The sequence below is a fragment of the Lepidothrix coronata genome, unplaced genomic scaffold, assembly GCF_001604755.1.
Source record: "Lepidothrix coronata isolate B3197 unplaced genomic scaffold, Lepidothrix_coronata-1.0 Scaffold129, whole genome shotgun sequence".
Classification (NCBI taxonomy): Eukaryota; Metazoa; Chordata; class Aves; order Passeriformes; family Pipridae; genus Lepidothrix; species Lepidothrix coronata.
In genome coordinates this window covers 396,912-415,278 of record NW_016690309.1, presented here as the reverse complement: position 1 = coordinate 415,278, position 18,367 = coordinate 396,912, and the positions used below count along the sequence as shown (strand labels likewise).

The 18,367-nt window shown below is 52.6% G+C and overlaps 1 protein-coding gene across 3 annotated transcripts in view; it reads right to left on the bottom strand.

Annotated features, from left to right (window-relative positions):
- The window catches only part of WNT7B (Wnt family member 7B), an 84,439-nt gene extending 66,429 nt beyond the window's left edge, over positions 1-18,010 (bottom strand). Inside the window, exon 1 of one of the 3 annotated variants that reach the window (XM_017826637.1) lies at positions 17,812-18,010. In XM_017826637.1, the coding sequence (XP_017682126.1) occupies positions 17,812-17,882 (71 nt within the window). In that variant the 5' untranslated portion in view covers positions 17,883-18,010. Of the gene's footprint in view, positions 1-11,143; positions 11,560-16,901; positions 16,999-17,811 lie in introns of those variants that run through there. The other 2 variants (XM_017826638.1, XM_017826636.1) reach the window with 2 other exon arrangements.
- Positions 18,011-18,367: the final 357 nt, after the last annotated feature.

The window sequence follows — 18,367 nt, the reverse complement described above, 5'->3', positions numbered from 1 at the left end:
CTGCAGTTATTCAGGCAATGTTAGGGTGGAGCCAAAGTTTAAAGTGGAACTTTGGGCAGCACCTGGGCTGGCTGTGAGAAGGGCAAATGGCACAAGCTTTGCACGTGCTTGCCTGTGTGAAGGCACAGAGGGATCTTGCCCCGCTTGCAGGTCCGGCAGGCAACGCTGGAAGAATTTTCCTGCACACAGGCAGGAAAGGCTTCCCCAAAGTCACAGCAAGATTTTGGCAGAACCTCAAGCCCCTTCTGGGCTGTTTCATTTCATGCCTTTTACAGCAGTGCAGCAAACATGGCAAGCCATGAGAGCTGTGCCCAAGGAAAGTAATGGGGAACAAACTCTGCAATTTACTCGAGGCCCCCCTTTCCTATTCACCTCCATGACAGCCAGGGCACCTCATTGTCTGCTGGACCTTGTTGCACCAAGTCTTTCATAAGAAGGGGTGAATATCTGACTGGCATTTTTCACTAACAGACTGATTTAACACCACCTTCCACACTGACAGCAAGGCTGCAGTGCAGGGCAGCCTGTGACAGCAAGGAATCTTCAACCTACAGAAAGGAACTGTCATGTGATCTCTCCTGCAGCATAGCCCTCTTATGTGTAAGTTTTTAAAGCACTTCTTGCAAAATAGAAGTCCCAGGAAGCAAAAGTGGCAAGCTGCTAAAAGGTTCCTCATCTGTGACAGCCAAAATGGAGCATCTCATCTAAGGGAGCGATTTCATTATTTACACCTGAGTTAATGTTCAGATCAGTGGGTTTGCAGGAAGGGAAGGTCCAGATTTGGCAATAAGCAGAGATCAAGGTGCTGGGAAGTAGGACTTCTTCCCTGTTGGCTGGAGGAATACCACTCAGCCGAGGCCACTGCCTGACCCTGGACATCCACATGCTCCTGCCATGCCAACACATGTTAGATGTGAAGAGCACCCTAACAGAAGTACTTGACCCAAACTGAACAAATTTCCTAATTGCAGTAAGGCAACACTTGAGGGTGTGGTTACCACAGAAATCACACCCATGGACAGATCAGGAGCACCTGGCTGCACCTCATGCCTCCTAATGTCCCAGGGGCACAATTATCTCATCAGGTGCCACCTGCCAAGTCTTGTTGCTGGGGAATTGGCTTCACGCGCTGTGCAGCTGGGGTGGGGACAGCAGAGGAGCACGGAGGGCCAGGCACACATGCTCCTCTCGGGTGCATTCCTTCCAAGTGAGTATTTACACCAGGAGGGTGCTGAGGTTCTGCTCAGAAGCATGTCTGTGTTTGGAGGTTCCAAAGCAAGGAGCAAGCTGTTATTGCTGAGTCCTGTCCAGCACCCCACACCCTCTGCACAGCTTGCATTCTGTGTTACTGCTTCGTGCACATCCCCGAACTTGCTGCTCTCCAGCCACTCAGTGCAGCCTGCAAGAGTCCCAAACAGATGGACGAGCCTGGAAAATTGCTTGACTGGCAATTTTCAGAATGTTTTGCCCTTTTTCTCCAAAAAGAGGATAAGGTCGAAGTGAGACAGAGGCTTTACATCTTGCAAAGTGCTCTGCCCATGAGAACAGCAGACTGACATCCCAGTGCCCGGCACACATTGGGCTGAGGTTGTGCTGTGCACGTCACCTCTGCAGGCAGGTCCTTCTCTCTTCCCTGCTCTCCTTCTTCCCCAGGTCAAGGGTGAAGCCTGACCTCCACACAGCAATTAATGGATCAGGGCCCAGCAAGACAAGCCAGACCAAACCTCTGCCTCTGCCAGGACAGTTGAGCTTCTCTGGAACAAGGAAGATCATAAAACCCCAGACAAAGCTCTGTGCCTAGAGGTAAGTTACTCTCGGTTGAAAGGATCTGTCTGGGGAACCAACTTTCAGAGATTAGCCTAATCCAGAGTCTGATGACCTTTAGGTCACAGTGCAAGAACTTCCTCTTTGATACATCTTTTACACCATAACCAGAGTGACATTAACAACAATAACCTGACCCCATCCCTCCCCTCAGAAGCACCTATGCTGGGCAGAGCTCCCCAGAGACAGAGAAAGCAGAGGAACAAAAGACTCCAGGAAGCTTACTAGGGATGTGCCAATCTAATTATTATGGGCAGTGCTCAGATACTGTGGTAAGAGGTGCCCAAAAAAAAAAAAAAAAACCAACCAAAACCAACCAAAACTGTAAAGCTGGTTGATGTACCCTTTAGGCCATGGGAGTGGAGAAAAAGGAATTTACTGTGAATCAGATGACACCATATTTATTTGCACTCCCACCCTCAGCCTTCTTGATAGCGTCAAAGTCCACTGGGTTTGACGCTATCCTGACGAATTTAGCAGTAGTCCAGAGCAGCAGGGAAGAGATTTAAGCCCCATCCTTTGCTCCTTGCTCACTGTGCTGTACAGCAGTGCTCTTCTCCAACCAGCAAAATCCTCCTCTTCCTTAAGGCTCAGCACAACAGGTCTGATTCAGGAATGTTCCCCTTCCTCTTCATTCCCCTTGAATTTCTCACCCTGAGTCATCCGACTACAATGTAACTTTAATGTGGAAAGTTTTGTGGGTACGTTTTGTTTTCTTTTAGCTTCAGAAAAGAAAAGGTACAACCAGAGGGGGGAAAAAAAGTGTCTCATGGTTGAGAGGACTCTTTTAACCAAGGAGTCACATGGCTCCCTGGCGAGCAGCCAGAGGAGTCATGAGAGATGTGGCCGTTCCCTTAACCATGTCCTGCCTGCCGGCAGCCCCTGGCACCCCGGGCCGGCTCTGGTGCCAAGCCTGGCTCCCACGGGAAGGCTCCTGCGGCAGGAGAGGGCTCTGTCGGAAGTGACCTCGGGACGTGGGTCAGCAGCACTTTCCCCGAGCTGTCCCCGAGGCCAGGCTGGACGTGGTGCTGAAGCAGGGGATGGCGAAGCCGCGTCTCAGGTGCGACACAATCACACCATCTCTGCTGCCTGTGGTCACAAAGAGTCCCTGAAAGCGATGATGTGGCACTTACGCCAAGTTTTCTCTTTCCAAAGTGCTGTGGCAGCTTTGCTCTCCTGCCCCTCCCCTCCCTTCAAGCCTTGCCAGCTCTGTTATTGCCCCATTAAAGCTGTGGGAAACAGAGGCAGGCAGCACTCATGATGCTGCTGTTCAGCATCTTGGGCATTGGGCCAGTCTCGGACCTTTCCTGTGCTCACCACAGAGCAAAACCCACCCCGGAATAGTGCAATCTTTAGAGGGGCTGGCACTGGCCAGGGTCCAGATCAACTAGAGTTGTGCTTGGGCTTTTTGAGATGCTTTCCTGCCTTGCTGCCAGGGATGTCGGGACTGGTGCTGGTCCTGCATGTCCACACAGCTCTGCTGGGCACGGGGCACCACAGAGCAGCTGCTGCATTCCCCCAGCACTGAGGGAAACGATCCTTGCCCAATTCACTTCAATACTGGTAGGATTAATTCACTTATGATCCTTGCATGAAAGAAACTATTATTAAATGGTAGTCACATTTCATAATTATGTCTCACTTCAGCCAGATTAGGAGGGTGGATATGATATCCAGTCCCAGTACTGCAGCACTTGAGAATTTTAAATTAAATACATCTCCCTGTGTTTTCCAGGCCCTGCTTGAAGGCAGACAGACCTTTCTGGCTCATGCTCAGTTCCAGCTTTGAAAGCTGGGTTGCCCTGCAATGCCTTGCATGTAACAGCAAATGCTGCAGGGCTTTTGAAGTGCTTCTCCCCTAAAAAAAATAAATAATGTTTTGGCTTTATGTCTGCTCTTGCTGGTTCCACAGGCCATGATTCTTTCAATGGCCATAGAACCGCTTTTGGGTTGTGTCTGACATGGCCTCCTGTTAATATTGCTTTTGCTGTGTGTTCTTGAGAACTATGGCCACATTCCCTATAAATTGCATAAAATGGCAGCCTGTGCCAAGGCTGTATTCAAATGGATACTGGAAGAACGAGGCTTGTGCTGACTTTCTGTTTGATTCTCCTCCTGCTTGCGCCAGAGTCACTCCAGAGCTGCTCCTGCTTTATCAGCTTGCTGAGCTGTGGATGTGACCCCAGGGGAGAGAAGCCTCAGGCCCTCAGTACTGAAAAGACAAGGTATAAGAGCTTCCCGAAGTGCTGCACAGATCTGAGTAGTGGCCATCCAGGAGGACATGATTTTGAATGCCTTTGTTGTGCATTCCAAGTCCATGCTGGTGGAAGGATGCAACTCATCAGTGCTGCCCTCGCACCACCCATCTGCCAGGAGAGCCCACCGAGCCCCACCAGCTGGGAAAGTGCTGCCACTGATGAGCAACAGGGTGTCTCTGCTTCAAATAAAGCATTTGGGACACGCAGAGACCAGTGGACTTGGTGCCACCACACAGAGGAAAATTCTTCTGCCGCGTGTCAAACACCTGAGCCTGGATTTGCCCTCATTTGCACACTTGCTGTACCACTGGATGTCCTTTTTTTAACTTTTTAGGAACCTGGGGGGAAATCTGACCTTGGACAAAGAGCTGGAACAAGACTATGTCACCGTGATGATTGTGGGATTTTTGCATAAATATGAATTTTATCCTTTGTTGATGGAAATCTGATCCACAAGCACAGGCTGGAAAGAAAATAAATGTTCAGAACTGTGACTGCAGCATGGGTATAAACTGTATGCACTATTAAAATCATTTCCAGAAAAAAATACAGTAACTCTGATTTAGCCTGTCTTGAAATTTTCTAAAGATATGATTTGCTGTAAAATAATTAATAGGTGATAATCATCTTGCTGTCATATCCTAGTAGAATAAAAATGTTTTTATGATGAGAGCAACTATTTGGCCTCATCTACCTTAACTTCAGAAAAACTGCCTGTACTCCCTTAGAACTGAACAAGGCAGTTAACTTTCAGCTCCATTGTACTATCCAGAAAAGTGACTTTTAGAAAGAAAAGAAGACATGGAGAAGACAACTTTTTCGTAAAAGGTTCCATTATCATGCATGTTATCATGCATATTAGCATGTTATCTAATGATTTGTCCTAACATCATTTAGGCAGTAACAGGAGGAAAAAAATTATAGAAGTGCATTGCATACGGACAGAAAAACCTACTGAGAAAATATTTAATCTCTGCATCTATAATTTCTTCACACTTTCTCTAGCTGAAGTATTTGCAATGTTCCTCAGGCATGTGTTGTAGCAAAAGCAAATGCATAGGAGTTGGCAAGAAGTGGAGAGCAAGTCCTGTGTAGCTCTCACAATGGAGAGAAAAGATATCCTTTTACCTTTGGAGGAGGATTGAAGGGAGAGTAAAAGAGAAGGAAAGGGTGCTAATAACCCTTAAAAGACTGAAAGACATTGCCCAGGAACCTGCCTTCCCTGGAGTCTCTTCCAGAGCACGCCTATGCCTACCCTCCTGGACTTCCTTAGCCTCTACATAATTCTGGATTTGTAAGGCTGGAGCTTTCAGTGACAAGTTTGTTCAGCTCATGGACAGGGTATTCACACGTGCATGGCACAATCCCAGAACACAGGAGTCATGGAGGGTTCTCATGGAGAGAGGCCTGGCTGGTTCTCATACAACCCTTCCACACAGAGCACTTCTGTTGCACTCTGTCAGTTCTGTGCCTGGGGCAGGCTGGGGTGATGCTCTACAGGAGGGCAGTGCAGCATCAAGGAGGAAAGAGCAAATAGGATGAGAAGAACCAAGCGGACAGGTGAACCTGGAGTTGCAAAGGGCCATCTGTCAGGCAGTTAGCAGCTGGAGGGGCTTTGCCAGCAGGCATGAAAGGCACTGGTAAGAGTCCACTGAGGGTAAAACAATGTACAGAGGTTCTGGGCTGAAGAAATTGGGCTTGCAACAACAACCAGTTCTGTAACACATGGTGTCAGCACGTCTCCAGAGCTCCTTTGATCTATAGCTGGTCCCAGCTTTCTGTTGCTTGTGGTTACTTGGGAGGACTAGAGGGTTAAAGAGGCTCTCTGTCAGCATTTCAGCCCAAATGACACAGTCCCTGCACTGAGAACACACGTTCTACCTGCAGCAGGACACAGTGCCAGGTACACACAGGGCACTGCACCACTGCATGAGAGGTGCCTGTCAGTATAACTGTGTAATTGCAATCACTTTGTTTAGCACTTTAACACCTCCTTTGAAATGTTGTCTTCTGAGGGATTAGCCTTGTTGGGTGTTTAATATGCAAACATACCTGCATTTAATCTTACCTACTCATCTAAATATTTCATGTTGCTTTATACCCACTATTGTGTTGGTAATGCAACATATGTAATAATTCCATGCTTCATCCTACAAATTCTGGATGCTGCCACCTTTCCTTATCATTACTTAAGTCATTGTTTTTTTCAATTTCAAGCTGTGCTAAACATCTAATTCCCAGAACTAATTGCCACGAAGGATTGAGAGAGTTGCCTTCATCCAAATGCATTTGGATTCAAGGATGTTCAGAACTCAAGTGCTTGATGGAGACCTTGGCATGGAGAAGAGTAGCCAGTCACAGATTTACCAGAGCTCTGTGGTTTTAGACAGAGAATTTTATTCTCGGTGTCTCAGTGAAATGATGGACTTTATCTTCTAGAGCTACCAAGAAATCATATCACAATCACTCTCCCATCTTTCTGTAGCTCCTTCAATACAGGGAAATAGCCTGTACCAGTCAGGCATGCCAAGCTCACAGTGCTTATGGCAGCCCAGAGTGAAAATACCCTTTATCTTTCTCATTTCTGCTCATTTCTCATTTTAGCTAATGCTAAAGCTAGCTTTAGGTGATCCAGAAGACAGCTGATACCCTCTGGAGATTCACCTGTTCTGTCTATAAGCCAACACATCTCTAGGGGATGGTGAAGTGGAATTCCAAATCCTCTTATAGAGGGCTATTATTACAGTACCATGTAAAAGAACAATCTGAGGATCTCAGCTCTCCTCAGGCATAAGACACTGCACAAATAGAGGCTAAGGGAGCAAACTTGCCCTAAAGTCTCAGTTATGAACAAGGCGCAAAAGCAGGGAAATGATGGATTTACACCACAGCCCAGTGACTGAGCCAGAGACAATCCTGTTCCCATAACAGCCTTAATCACAGAGGATGATCCTGCCCTGATCTGACCAGGATGGGAAGAGGGGGCATCCCGACTGTCCCAGCTGGCAGGGAGGCATTGCTGGCATCACTGGTGAGGCTGTGCCCCCTGTCCCCTCACCGGCTGTGCCCCCCAGGGCACGTGGGCTGCCCTCTGCTGCACTGCTCCCTCCCTCCCTGCACACAAACTCCAGGGACTCTGTCCAGCAGTCCTTTAGGGAATCTTTAGGGCAATCTTTAGGCATGAGCAGTTTCCTGCAGGCATAGGAAAAATATACATTCCTTCTAACCCACCTCCCACAAGCATGGAGAAGCCATGTTGTAAAGGGTATGGAATTGTAAGGACGTGGGAGCACCAGCAGAACAGATGCAAGATGTGCAGAGGATTTTTATCCCCCTACATTTCCTAACCAGGCAGTAATATCTACTCACCGATATAAATTATTTGTTGTATTATAGTGTTAGAATAGGGATCCACTTTGAAGATTTGTGCTGCTATTCCTACATACACACGCTCTCTTAGGAGTTATTCCCACTCACTTTATAGCAAATAACTGAATTAGCTGTCTATGTACCAGCAGATAATCCCCCAAATAAGCCTCTTAAGAACCGATTGTCATGTTGCTGGTGAATGCATCCAGCCCCAAAGAACATGAACAGCGAAAGGGGTACACAAATGGAAAATGGACAAGCACCATTGCATTTAGAAGCAGCCAAATATGTGTGTGTGTACAGACACATGCACACTTCAACGTGCATTGCAAGAAATGGTGTCACTATTGCATATAATCCTCGGGTTTAGACATTTATACTAACTGCATTGATATTATTAAATGGCAGATCTATACTTTAAATATTTAATTGGATTACCAAAATATGTCCAATGCATTAAAAGGCATCAATCATCCCACTACCAGCTGTTCGAGCCAAAGTGAGTTTCCTTTTTCCCAAAGTCAGGCACTAATTGCTTCTGTTTGTAAAAATGTTTACAGTGCCCCAGCGGGCCAGAGGTTAGCAGGCGAGCACCCCGAAGAAGATGACTTTATCAGACAGTACATTCACAATACAGAAACCGTTTTATAAAGGAGATGGTTCTTTAAAATAATTTTGGATGTAGTCTACAGTAACTTAACTTCCTTCACAGCTATTGCACACAAAGCACTGAGGCCCCGATGCCTTCTTCATTTCAGCATTGCTTTTTCCATTCTTATAATGCCATTTCATCACGATGGGATTTTTGCTCTACAGGTTTTGTGGTAGAATAACCGGGCGCGACTGAGCACGGACACTCCGCACTCCATTTGCTCGCCCGCCGCATCTCAGAGTAGTTACGTCTTTATCCCTGAAGGAGCGGCAATGCAGAAACCGAGGAGTCACTCCCATAGCCGAAAGATGATAGAGATCTCGGGGGAAAATTAACATAACCATTGACAGTCCCTGAGAGCTCACTAAACAGCAGCTTGGGAGGCATCCTCCCCTCCGGAGGGTGAGGGTAACAGGAACAGACACCGGCAGATAATGCTCGAACAGGCTCTACTATGCTTTAATCTTCAAAAGCTACCATTAGTAAGCCAGAGAAGTATATTTACCCACCAGATAAACACCACAAATGCGCTAGGCTGCTCTCCACTGAGCACTGAAATAACTCCTCTTCCCTTTCGCTTCCCAAGGGGAGCGAGGTGCAGCATCGCAGCCCGCGCGGCTCTGCCGCCGCCGCCCCGCTCCGGGGGCCGTGGGGACACAACGAGCGGGGCCGGGGACGGCACGGCGGGGGAGCGGGGCCGGGGGGCCCGGTAGCGCTGCCTTCTCCCCGGAGAGGCACCGGCTCCGTCCCTCCGGAGTGATGGATGGAGGGAGGTGCGCGTCGCCCTGGGGCTCTGCTTTGTTGGGTTTCACCTCCTGATCCCTTTCCCTTCTGCTCTGCTGGGCTGCAATAGCCACCTCGGCCCCGGCTCCGCGGGTCCAGCTCCGAGTGACCCGCCGCGGAGGGGATGAACTGGGGACGGCCCAGGGGAAGGCGAGAGAGCATTATTTATCCGCCGCCACAACTTCTCATTGTCGCGGGGCAGCGCTCAAAAGATCCCCAGGCAGTTGGCTCAAAATAAAGTAGGCATTGCTTCCCTTGTATTTCCCCTCAACAGTCGCCTTAGTATTATTATTATACTTCTATAGCTTTTGCTATCGGACCTTGTAATTATGTCACACAGCAAGGGAAACCGCCAGCATCCCAGCATCTGGCGTGCGGTTGAAAACTTTTGTTTTAAGATTTGAACTATTTATAGAAGGAAAACTTTGTAGGATAGTAATTTCCTACGGGTTTGAGAAAAATATGGCTACGCTTATATTAAAAGGGTGTATTTATTTATTTATCATGACTTCTTCCTCCTGTCTAAAAAAAAAAAAAAAAAGAAAGCAAAACCAAAGATAGCACGGCAAGGTTTTTTTTACAAGCTATCGGTCACCTACCCAGTAGACATATCCCCCCCGAGAACAGAAACAGCCTCTGGCTGAATTAAACCTAACGTGCTTCCATAAATCTAAGCGCCTTTAAAAATCGGTAGCCAAGACATGTGCATTTCATTAGGAATTAAGAATGCAGAAATAGGCTTTTAGTTTCTTTTTATGCCTGTGTTTATTCCTATTTTTCTCCTGTAGCGGTGGGCTGTGTTTTTTCCACAGCCCACAGAAAATACACACACACACACACGCAGAGGAACACACGCACACGTGCTTGCTTATATGCATGTTCTCCCATGCATGCATACAGAGGAAAAAAAAAATATATATATATATATATATATATATATGTATAAAAATCCACATGCAGTTCAGGTATAAGAACTCAAATTTGCACCCGTCGGGATACGAAAGAGTCTGAGGTCACACGGGGGTGGGAGAGCAGGGAAACCCGTCCGGCCCCGGCAGCCGAGGTGGATGCGGGCCCGGGGATGCCGAGGCGGGTTCCCCATCCCCGCCCGAGGGGAGCCCCTCCGCCGCGGCCCCGGCAGCCCGGCCCGGCCCCGAACCGCCCGCTGCGCTTCCCGGAGCTCCCCCGGGCCCGGGCCCCGCGTCCCGGCACGGGGGGTCTTGCCGTGCCCCGGCGCTGGGGGGATGCTCAAGGGAGGGAAAAGGCTCGCCGGTTTTAAACCGGCTCCTGCGGCCGGGTACCTGCCGCCCCCAGCGCCCTGGTCTCCCCACGGCTGCCCCGTCCGGAGTGCGGGGGAGCAGAGCCCGGGACAGGTCCCCGCAGCCCCTCGGGCTCCGGCTGCAGCCCCAGAAGGGCCCGGCTCCGCTCGGGCCGGCGGGGGACCCGCGCCCGCCGCCCCCGACACCCAGCGCGGGCACAGGGACCTGCCGGGGACCCGCCGCAGCACCACGGCGACGGTCTGTCCGCAGCCCGCACGGCCCGGCCCGGCCGCTCCTTATCCACCGCAACGTTAGACGCAGATATAGATATTAAAAAAAGAGACCGAAATTCCTCGCAGTCCCACCCACCGACTCTCATTTCCCCCACCCCTACCTCCACCCCCTTCCTCACAAGGAAAAGGTCCTGGAGCCAGCCCTGACTGCGGGACTGGGGATCCCTCCGGAGCGAAGGCAGCGCCCGACAGGGCTCCCCGCGGCCGGCCCGGCCCGGCCCGGGCTCTCGCCGCCGGCTGCGGCTCCGCGGGCTCCCGGCGCTCACACGGGCTGCCCCGACGGGCGCCGAGCGATGCCCATCTCCGGTCTGGCAGGAGGAGGAGTCGGGGTCGGAGTCCCCAGGGGAGACGCCGGCCGCTCCGTGCCCCGCCGCCCTCCCAGGTGCGCCGCCCCCGCTGCGGGCACGCCGGGCCCCGGCCCGGCCGGCGGGGCAGCCCCGCGGTTACCTGGCCGTGCGTCCCTTCCCCGGCGGGCTCCGACCGGCAGCGCCGGCACCGCCACCGGCGCAGCACCTCCTCCTCCTCCTCCTCCTCCTCCGCCGCCACCGCCACCACCACCATCCTCACCGCCACGCACCGCGCGGAGCTGCCGCCCGGGCTGGCTGCTGCCGGCTCCCTCTGCTCGCTCTGCCCTCTGCCCATAGGTAGCTGCTAGCGGGGGCATTGCAAACAGTATTTGAAAAAAAAAAAATCTGGATCACTTACAGGTAACTCCCACTGGTAAGGATGAGGAAAATCTGAGGGTAATACACTGAGAGTAACACACTGCGAGATGAAAAAAGGATCATGGCTGAATCCCGTTTACACTCTTGGAGTTCGCTTCCTTGGTTATTCCTTTCTGGCCCCCCCTGGTCGTAATTTCCCACCCTTTTTGGTGTCAGCTGTGGCTTGAATCTGAGTTGGAATCCAGTCCCTTGGGCTTGGGGGGGCTTTGTCTGTTTGTTTGTTTGTTTGTTTGTATTGTTGTGTGTAGTATTCCCCTGGTGCTAATGCTGCTCCCTGTGCAGAGTGTGTGCTGGTGCTGCTGCTCTTGCTGCTGCTGCTGCCTCTGGGCTCCTGCCTGTCATGTCTCAGTGGTTGGAAGTTGTTACAGTGGGTTCTCGTGTTGGAATGAGGATGGTTTAAAGGATTTGGATGGCAGAAAGTGCCTCTCTCTCTCTCTCTCCCTCTCTCTGTAACTCTCCTGAGACCCAGGGCTGCCATTGGGCAGTCAGTCACTGCAATCCGCCTACTTTTTTCTCTCCCTCTCCTTTTTTTTTTTTTTTTTTTTTTTTTTTAAGGGGAGGATGACAATAGAGAGACACTGATCTAGCCTGGGCTGCAATGAATCCGTGCTCCCTGGCTGAGCTCTCTCCACACGCCTCGCCCCACAGGCGCTCCTCACCCGCTCCACGGAGCATTTTTAACTCTCCCCCGCGCTCGGGGGCTGCAGGCTCCCTGCCCCTGCTGTGGCACCCTTGGCTCGCCCTGCGAGAGATCCCGAGCGAGCTGGCAGCTCCCAGCTCGGATCACGGTTAACTGCTTTATTGTGGGCAGTTGCCCCAGTTCTCCCGAAGGATTCCGCCGTCCGTCCAACCTCTGCGGGGGTTTGGCTCTTGTTGTCCCCCCGGTGTTGAAAATTCAGCTTCAGTTTCAGGCGGAACTTTCAAAAAAAAGTATATATATATATAGTCGTAGCCTGCGTGAGTGAGAAATAGCCATGCACACTCGCAGCTTCCTGGCGAGGTTGGGTTTCGCAGGAGAGCAGGGAAGGGGAAGGACTGGTCTAGAATAGCCGGTGTAGGGGGGCGAGCGGGGGGCGTCTGCCGGAGGCTCCTGGCTCCCCACACCTCGCCGCTCCTGCAGGAAGAGCTGTCGGCTCCTCTCTCCCCTCTCCCTCGCTCCTTCCCGAGAAGTTGCCAGTCCGCAGAGACGTTCCCCGGCAGGTTAGTTGCCTCTCCCGCGCGTTCCCCCCGAGCCGGGCGGCTCCTGCCCCTCGGCACCGGCATGCTCGACCCTTCCCGCTCCGGAGGGGCAGGACCCCTTCGCCCCGCGTGGCCCCAGTCGTGCAGGAGACAGTCATGCCGCTTTTCCTCTTTGCCTCCTTGGCCGTCTGTCCTTTTTCTCCAAAGGGCTTAGTGCCACGGTGCAGTACGTGCGCTGCGGATGCCGGGCTGGGGTTCGGAAACGAACCCCAAAAAGAGAAACGGGCACTGCAGAGACTTTAACACAAATGCAGCCGAAATGAGCAAGAACCAGGCTCCGAAGTCTTCTGAGTCTGCAAATGTTCGTCTCAGGTTAATTGCCTACTGACTGAAGGAGATCTCTTGGCTAAGAGCTCTCCCAGACACCCTGGGAACACCTCCTCCAGTTAACCAGTCCCAGCACATGGGCGCAGCTGTCTCCGCGACACAACGAAATATTCCGTCAGACGGAATGGGAATTGCAGAACTGGTGCAAAAACGTCGTATGCCGCCCGATATGCGGTAAAAATCTTCTCGGCGTTTGGTTGCTCTAACCACTTTCACCTTGAAGTTCAGCACAGACGCCGCGGCAGTCAACGTCCTTTCGAGAAACGCTGATCTCGATTAACAAGACAGAAGCTTAAGCCTTTCAACGATTATTTACATCCCAGAATCGTCTTATTCATAATTACTTAAGATTTTTAAATGGTCGTATTTATACTTCCGTAAGTGTGTGTGCGGTGCACACACAGCGGGAGACACAGCGACGTGTGTCCCGCTCCCCTCTGTGACCCGCGGGCTGTGCCTGGGACAGCTGTGATGAACGTGGAGGAGAACGAGCAGCCACCCTGGACATTTTATCTCTAGCATTTGTTCCGCCTCGAACATACACTTTAAATGTGCGATGGCTTTTAAAGATGTGCCATGGGGACAGAAGAAGGGGAAAATGAATTGTAAAAATGCTGGCGCTGGAAAACTGCGAACTGGTGTTGGCAGAGTTTGACCCAGTCCAACTGAAACGAAGACGGATCGCCGATTTCCACAGTTTTCGGATCGAAGATGATTTTATCCACAGCTCAGTTTTGTAGAGGGAGAAAAGTCGTATAAAGAAACCAAATCGTGCCGTTTCTGTTCGAGGAGTTATTTTTTATTCTAAAACTACGGGCCGGTTATTATGTCCAAAAATTAATGATGATGATGGTGAGAATAACCTGCTAAATTCCATCCAAATGGTTTCTATACGTATGTCAGACGGGGATAGCGAGATAACACTTGTTTTATTGATTGAAGACGAAAATATTCCCTTCAATTAAATTATGTCATACTGGAAGAGAAGTATTGTCGATAAAACCTAATATGGGCACTTCAGTATCTGTCGTTCCTTCTGCCATAAACAGGTGTGTTTTGGACAAAACGGGGCAGAATGGCACTGAAATGGTTGCCGACATCAGAGTCGGGCAGATGAAACAGAGAAGGCACGAATGAACTATTTGGTTGGGGGTTTGTGGGGGGGGGGTTTCCCCTATTAATTCTCTATTCCCAGCCGCGGTTCCTTTCTTGCTCCAAGCCTGAGGAGAGTCCAGCAGAAGGGCACGTTGGAAGCCGGGAAGGGCTTGAAAGGTGCGCCCGGCGGGCAAAACACCGGGGTCCTTTCTGGGCAGAACCGGGTGTTCCTGGTATCCCACCGAGCTGCAAGTCCAGTGCCGGGGGAAAGCAGGGAACGAAGAGACCCCAAAGGAGCGGGTGTCGGGCCGGCGGGGAGGGCAGGGAAGGCGGCGGCACCACGGTGGGTGCCCGTGGCGGGGCCGGGGAGCAGGAAGGGGCCAATCCCGCGGGGTCGCTCCCGGGGCCTCGCCGCTGCTCCCGGCGCTCCACGTGCTGCCGCCGTCGAGGCCGCGCCCCGGCCGCTCCTGCCGAGGGCAGGGGGTGCTCCCCACGGCCGGACAGCCCCGGGGACGGCGAGGGCAGCGGGATTTCGTTGGCCTTTTGCTGCGAACGCCGCAAAGCCGAGGCGAGCTCCGCTGTAAGGGAGGAGAGAGGTCCCGTTCTTGCCGCAGCGTCCCTGGGAGTGCCGAGGGGGAGCGGAGCGCTCCGGCCGCCCCGGGGTGGGCTGAGTGTCCTTGCCCGCAGCCTTGTGAGCCCCCAGCCCCGTCCCCGCCGCCCCCAGAAGGGCTGCTGGCACCTTTCGTTGCTGCCTTGGGCAGCGTCAGCTCCCGCCGCCCGCGTCCCTCTGACCGCACCGTGACCTCCTCCCCGCTCCCCTTGGCGCTGTCCGGCTGTCGCCCTTCTTTTCTTCCAGAATAAAGAGGGAAAAGGTGGTGTTTGCCCCAACTCCCTGATCCGGGTATTACCCGCGACTCCATCTTCCCGAAGATCACATCACTTATCCCAGAGCATCCGCTGTGATTTGTATCTGTGGTACTGCTGTGATGCCTAGTTTCTGATGTATTTATTAAATAAACGGGAGCCGAATGCTCTGCGATCTTGGCAGGAAACATTTCTGTTTCAATCCTCCCGAGGTCAATATTTGATGTGACCTGTTTTAGCGGGGGGTTACGAGGAGTCGGCAGAGCTGCAGAAACTTTAAGCTTCTGTGCCTGGACAGAAACGTCATCGACAGAAACATCAAGGGATGCTTCACCTCACTCCTGTTTCTCCAGCGAACTAGGGGATAGGAAATAGAAACGAGAACAGGAGGAATTTCCTGAGAGGAATGACTACCTGAGTGGGACCTTGCCCTCTACTCCTAACTGGACACAGCGGTTTCTTTATGGGACTCTGCCGTGTCGCCCCGCCCCGCCCAACAGCTTATGTATTGCGTTATTTTCTCTCTCCTCGGTGTCATGTTTGACACCGAAAGGGGACCATTTAGCACGTTTTATTAAGACACGAACACGTGCTCAGCAGCAAGCAAAACAAAAAAAAAGCCTGCCAAGCCTTCCCTCCTTGCCGTGGCTGACACGACGGCGCTCTCCTTCCCGCTGAAAACCAATCGAATGCTCTGGAAGACAGAATGCTCTTTATCTGCCTTCATCTTCCCCTTTTCAATGCAAAGAGCTCACCAGAAAAGGCATCATTACACTCCAAGGATATGGTTTCAACAAAATGGTAGTTCCAGTGGCTGATGAAAGAGGAAATAATTGCAGCCCACATGCCTAGCCTAGAAGTAGCCCTGGATCTCAGCGCAAATTTCTCTCCTATTGTTCAGAGAAAGTGAAGTATCCTCATCGCCTTACAGGCACGGCGATGGATCTGATAGGGTTTCTGCAAGGGTTTTTACTGTTCCTGCTGTCCGCTCGGTTTCACTTCCAGGCTCAGTCCAGCAGCATTCCTGTGAGTTTTGCTCTGAATCCCCTTCTAATATAGCCACAATCAGTTTCGAAAAGAGATCTGCCTTCCAGGCTGTAACATGTGCCCAATCCTCTGTTCCCTTTCACCGCAGCGAAAGTGAATAGCAATATCATTGCCCTTATTTTGCAAAGTGTTGTCTTTGAGCTCGCCTGCAGCTCTGTGAGGAGTGTGCTGTAGAAAGTCCTCCAACTATTGGAGTAGATGGAGTACCCCGTCGTCGCTTCATTTACGGATACACAGCCTCAGCAAATTCACTTCTCATCTAAACCCCCGGCAATCCGAGACCGGAGGACGACAGAGCCCATCACCGCCGACCACGGCTACGACAAAGGGCGCCGCAGGTACTTGGCCCTGCACAGGTTCGAGCACGGGAAACACCTCCTGCCTCCAGCAGGCAGGATTTGGAGATACCCCTGGCCGGGCATGTGCTCCGGCCGAGGCAGAGGCGGACGCGGGTTCCCCGCGGGAAGGGCGGGGGAAGGCGGAGAGCGTCCCCCGCGCCCGCCCCGCACCCGCGCATCCTCCGCCGGCCACCGCGGCGGCACCTGCGGGGCGGGCCGAGAGCCCTGCCAAAAACACCTGAACGAGCAAACACGCCGAGGGGTGGATGCGAGCCGGCTGCTGCCCGCCGAGCAACCTGCTGGGGAGCCCCGGGGCAGCCGCGGGTCTCGCCGGCGCCCCGCAAACGGGACAGCCCTGCCCCTGCCAGGCTGGGGGAGCTCCCGCGGGGGCACCGAGCCTGCCTGGGCAGCGCCGCTCCCCTGCTCGCCCCCGAGGAGCCTGGTTCACTCCTTCCCCCCACCTCGGTCCCACGTTTAACCTTATTCCCCGGCTCTGGAGAGGATCCCGCAGACTCCCTCCCGCCAGCCCCCTCCTGCCGCTGCCCAGGCTGCCGCCAGCGGGCACGGGCTGTCCCATCGTGCCCAGAGCAGCGCCCGCGGCGCCGGCGGGGCCGGCGGGCAGGGCCGGGCCGCTTCCCGTTCCCGATCCCCGCTGCCCTCCTGCTCCGCCGCGGGACGGGTGCTGAGCCGCGCTGACGGCCGGCCTGCCCGTCCCTCCGGGGCATTGCCCCCGCTCCCCCGCCTCTGGGGGCTGCCCTTTGGCTCCCCCCTCCTCTTCCCCGTATTGATTTCAAGGTGGGAAGCGAGCAGTTTTGGATTGCAACTCACCTTATGCATTCTTGATCATTAAAAAAAAAAAATCCCTCAGCTATGCAAAGACAGGATCTTTAAAGAGTTTGTAGTTCGACAGGTAAGGACTCGGCTGGGGCTCAGGAATGTGGAAATTCAACTCAAGTCAGCCTACTGCGACGAGCAATATTAATAAGGGCATACAGGCACCGGGGGGAGAGGCAGAGGGAGAGAGGGCGAAACTTGGCAACTGAAATAACCGCGTGCTCTCGATCGCGGCGATCAAACACCGAGGAGCAAACAGAGGGCTCCCCGGAGCCCCCGCCGCCCCCGGGGCCCCGGGCCGAGCCCTCCGGCCGAGCCCGCCTGGCTTCCCGGGCGCTCCGGCGCGGAGGCAGCCAGACCAGTTGTCAAGTTAATTTCAACACGTCCGCGTGATGGATAGAAACGCAAATTGTGTCTAGGCCTGCATAAACCAAATCCCTGAGCGCAGGTTCAGAGCAGGGATTCCCCTCCTCCCGCCCCTTTCGCCTCTGTAATACCTCAGCTCCGCTCTATTGTCCCAGCAGCAGCGCCTGAGTTAACTCTGTCAGGCTGCCTTTTCTTTTTTTTTTTTTCCTCTGAGGGTACTGTACGCCAGAGATAATATTTAAGTTCGCTTAGGCAGTACAAAATAAAAGGATCCGTCATCACCCGCGAGCGGCTCCCTGCAGGCTCGGCGCGGCCGGAGCGCTCCTGCGCCGCCGGGCACCGCCCGCCGCGCTGCCCGCACCGGGGACACCCACGGCCGTGCTCGGGGGGCTGCCTGGACACCCGGGGGGCGGAGAGAGAAACAGTCACCTCTTTTCTTTGCCTTTTTTCTTTTTTCCCCTTTGCGATATTTCGCTCACGGCTCCGGCACTAACGTGACCCAAAAAGCCGAGGAGATTTGTCGTGCACGAGGACTTACCCTAATTTGACATAGATGACTCCAAAGCATAGAAACACGTAGAAAATCCACTTCCGAAAGTTTCTGTGCATGATCTAGAAAATGGACTGAGCCATAAAAATTGCACAAAAAGCCGAACTGATCTTGTCGATTAAATCCCAGTCAAGAACATTGCTGAAGCTACCCAGGAGCAAAGCCGGCCGAGCTGCAAAAAATCAACTCCGCGCAGACAGGCAGCTCTTCCCAGAGCCATGGTGACCGAAACCGGCTTCGATATTAAAGCTAAGGAGGAAGAAAAAATAGAAAGGGCTGCTCAAAACGGTAAAACAAAAACCCAAGACAGACAGTCTGAGGGAGAGAATGAGCAAGCACTGATCTTGATCAACTGCCTCATAGAGCCCTGAAGTTCAATCTGTTTTTACTTGTTCTGACTTCCCCAGGTAACACTACGTATCTTGCAATCTATGGCTCCAGGTAGGAGGATCTCTCCTCTCTCTCCTTCTCTCTCTCTCTCTCTCTCTCTCTCTCTCTCTCTCTCTCTCTCTCTCTCTTTTCAAAATCTGTATTGGCTATCCAA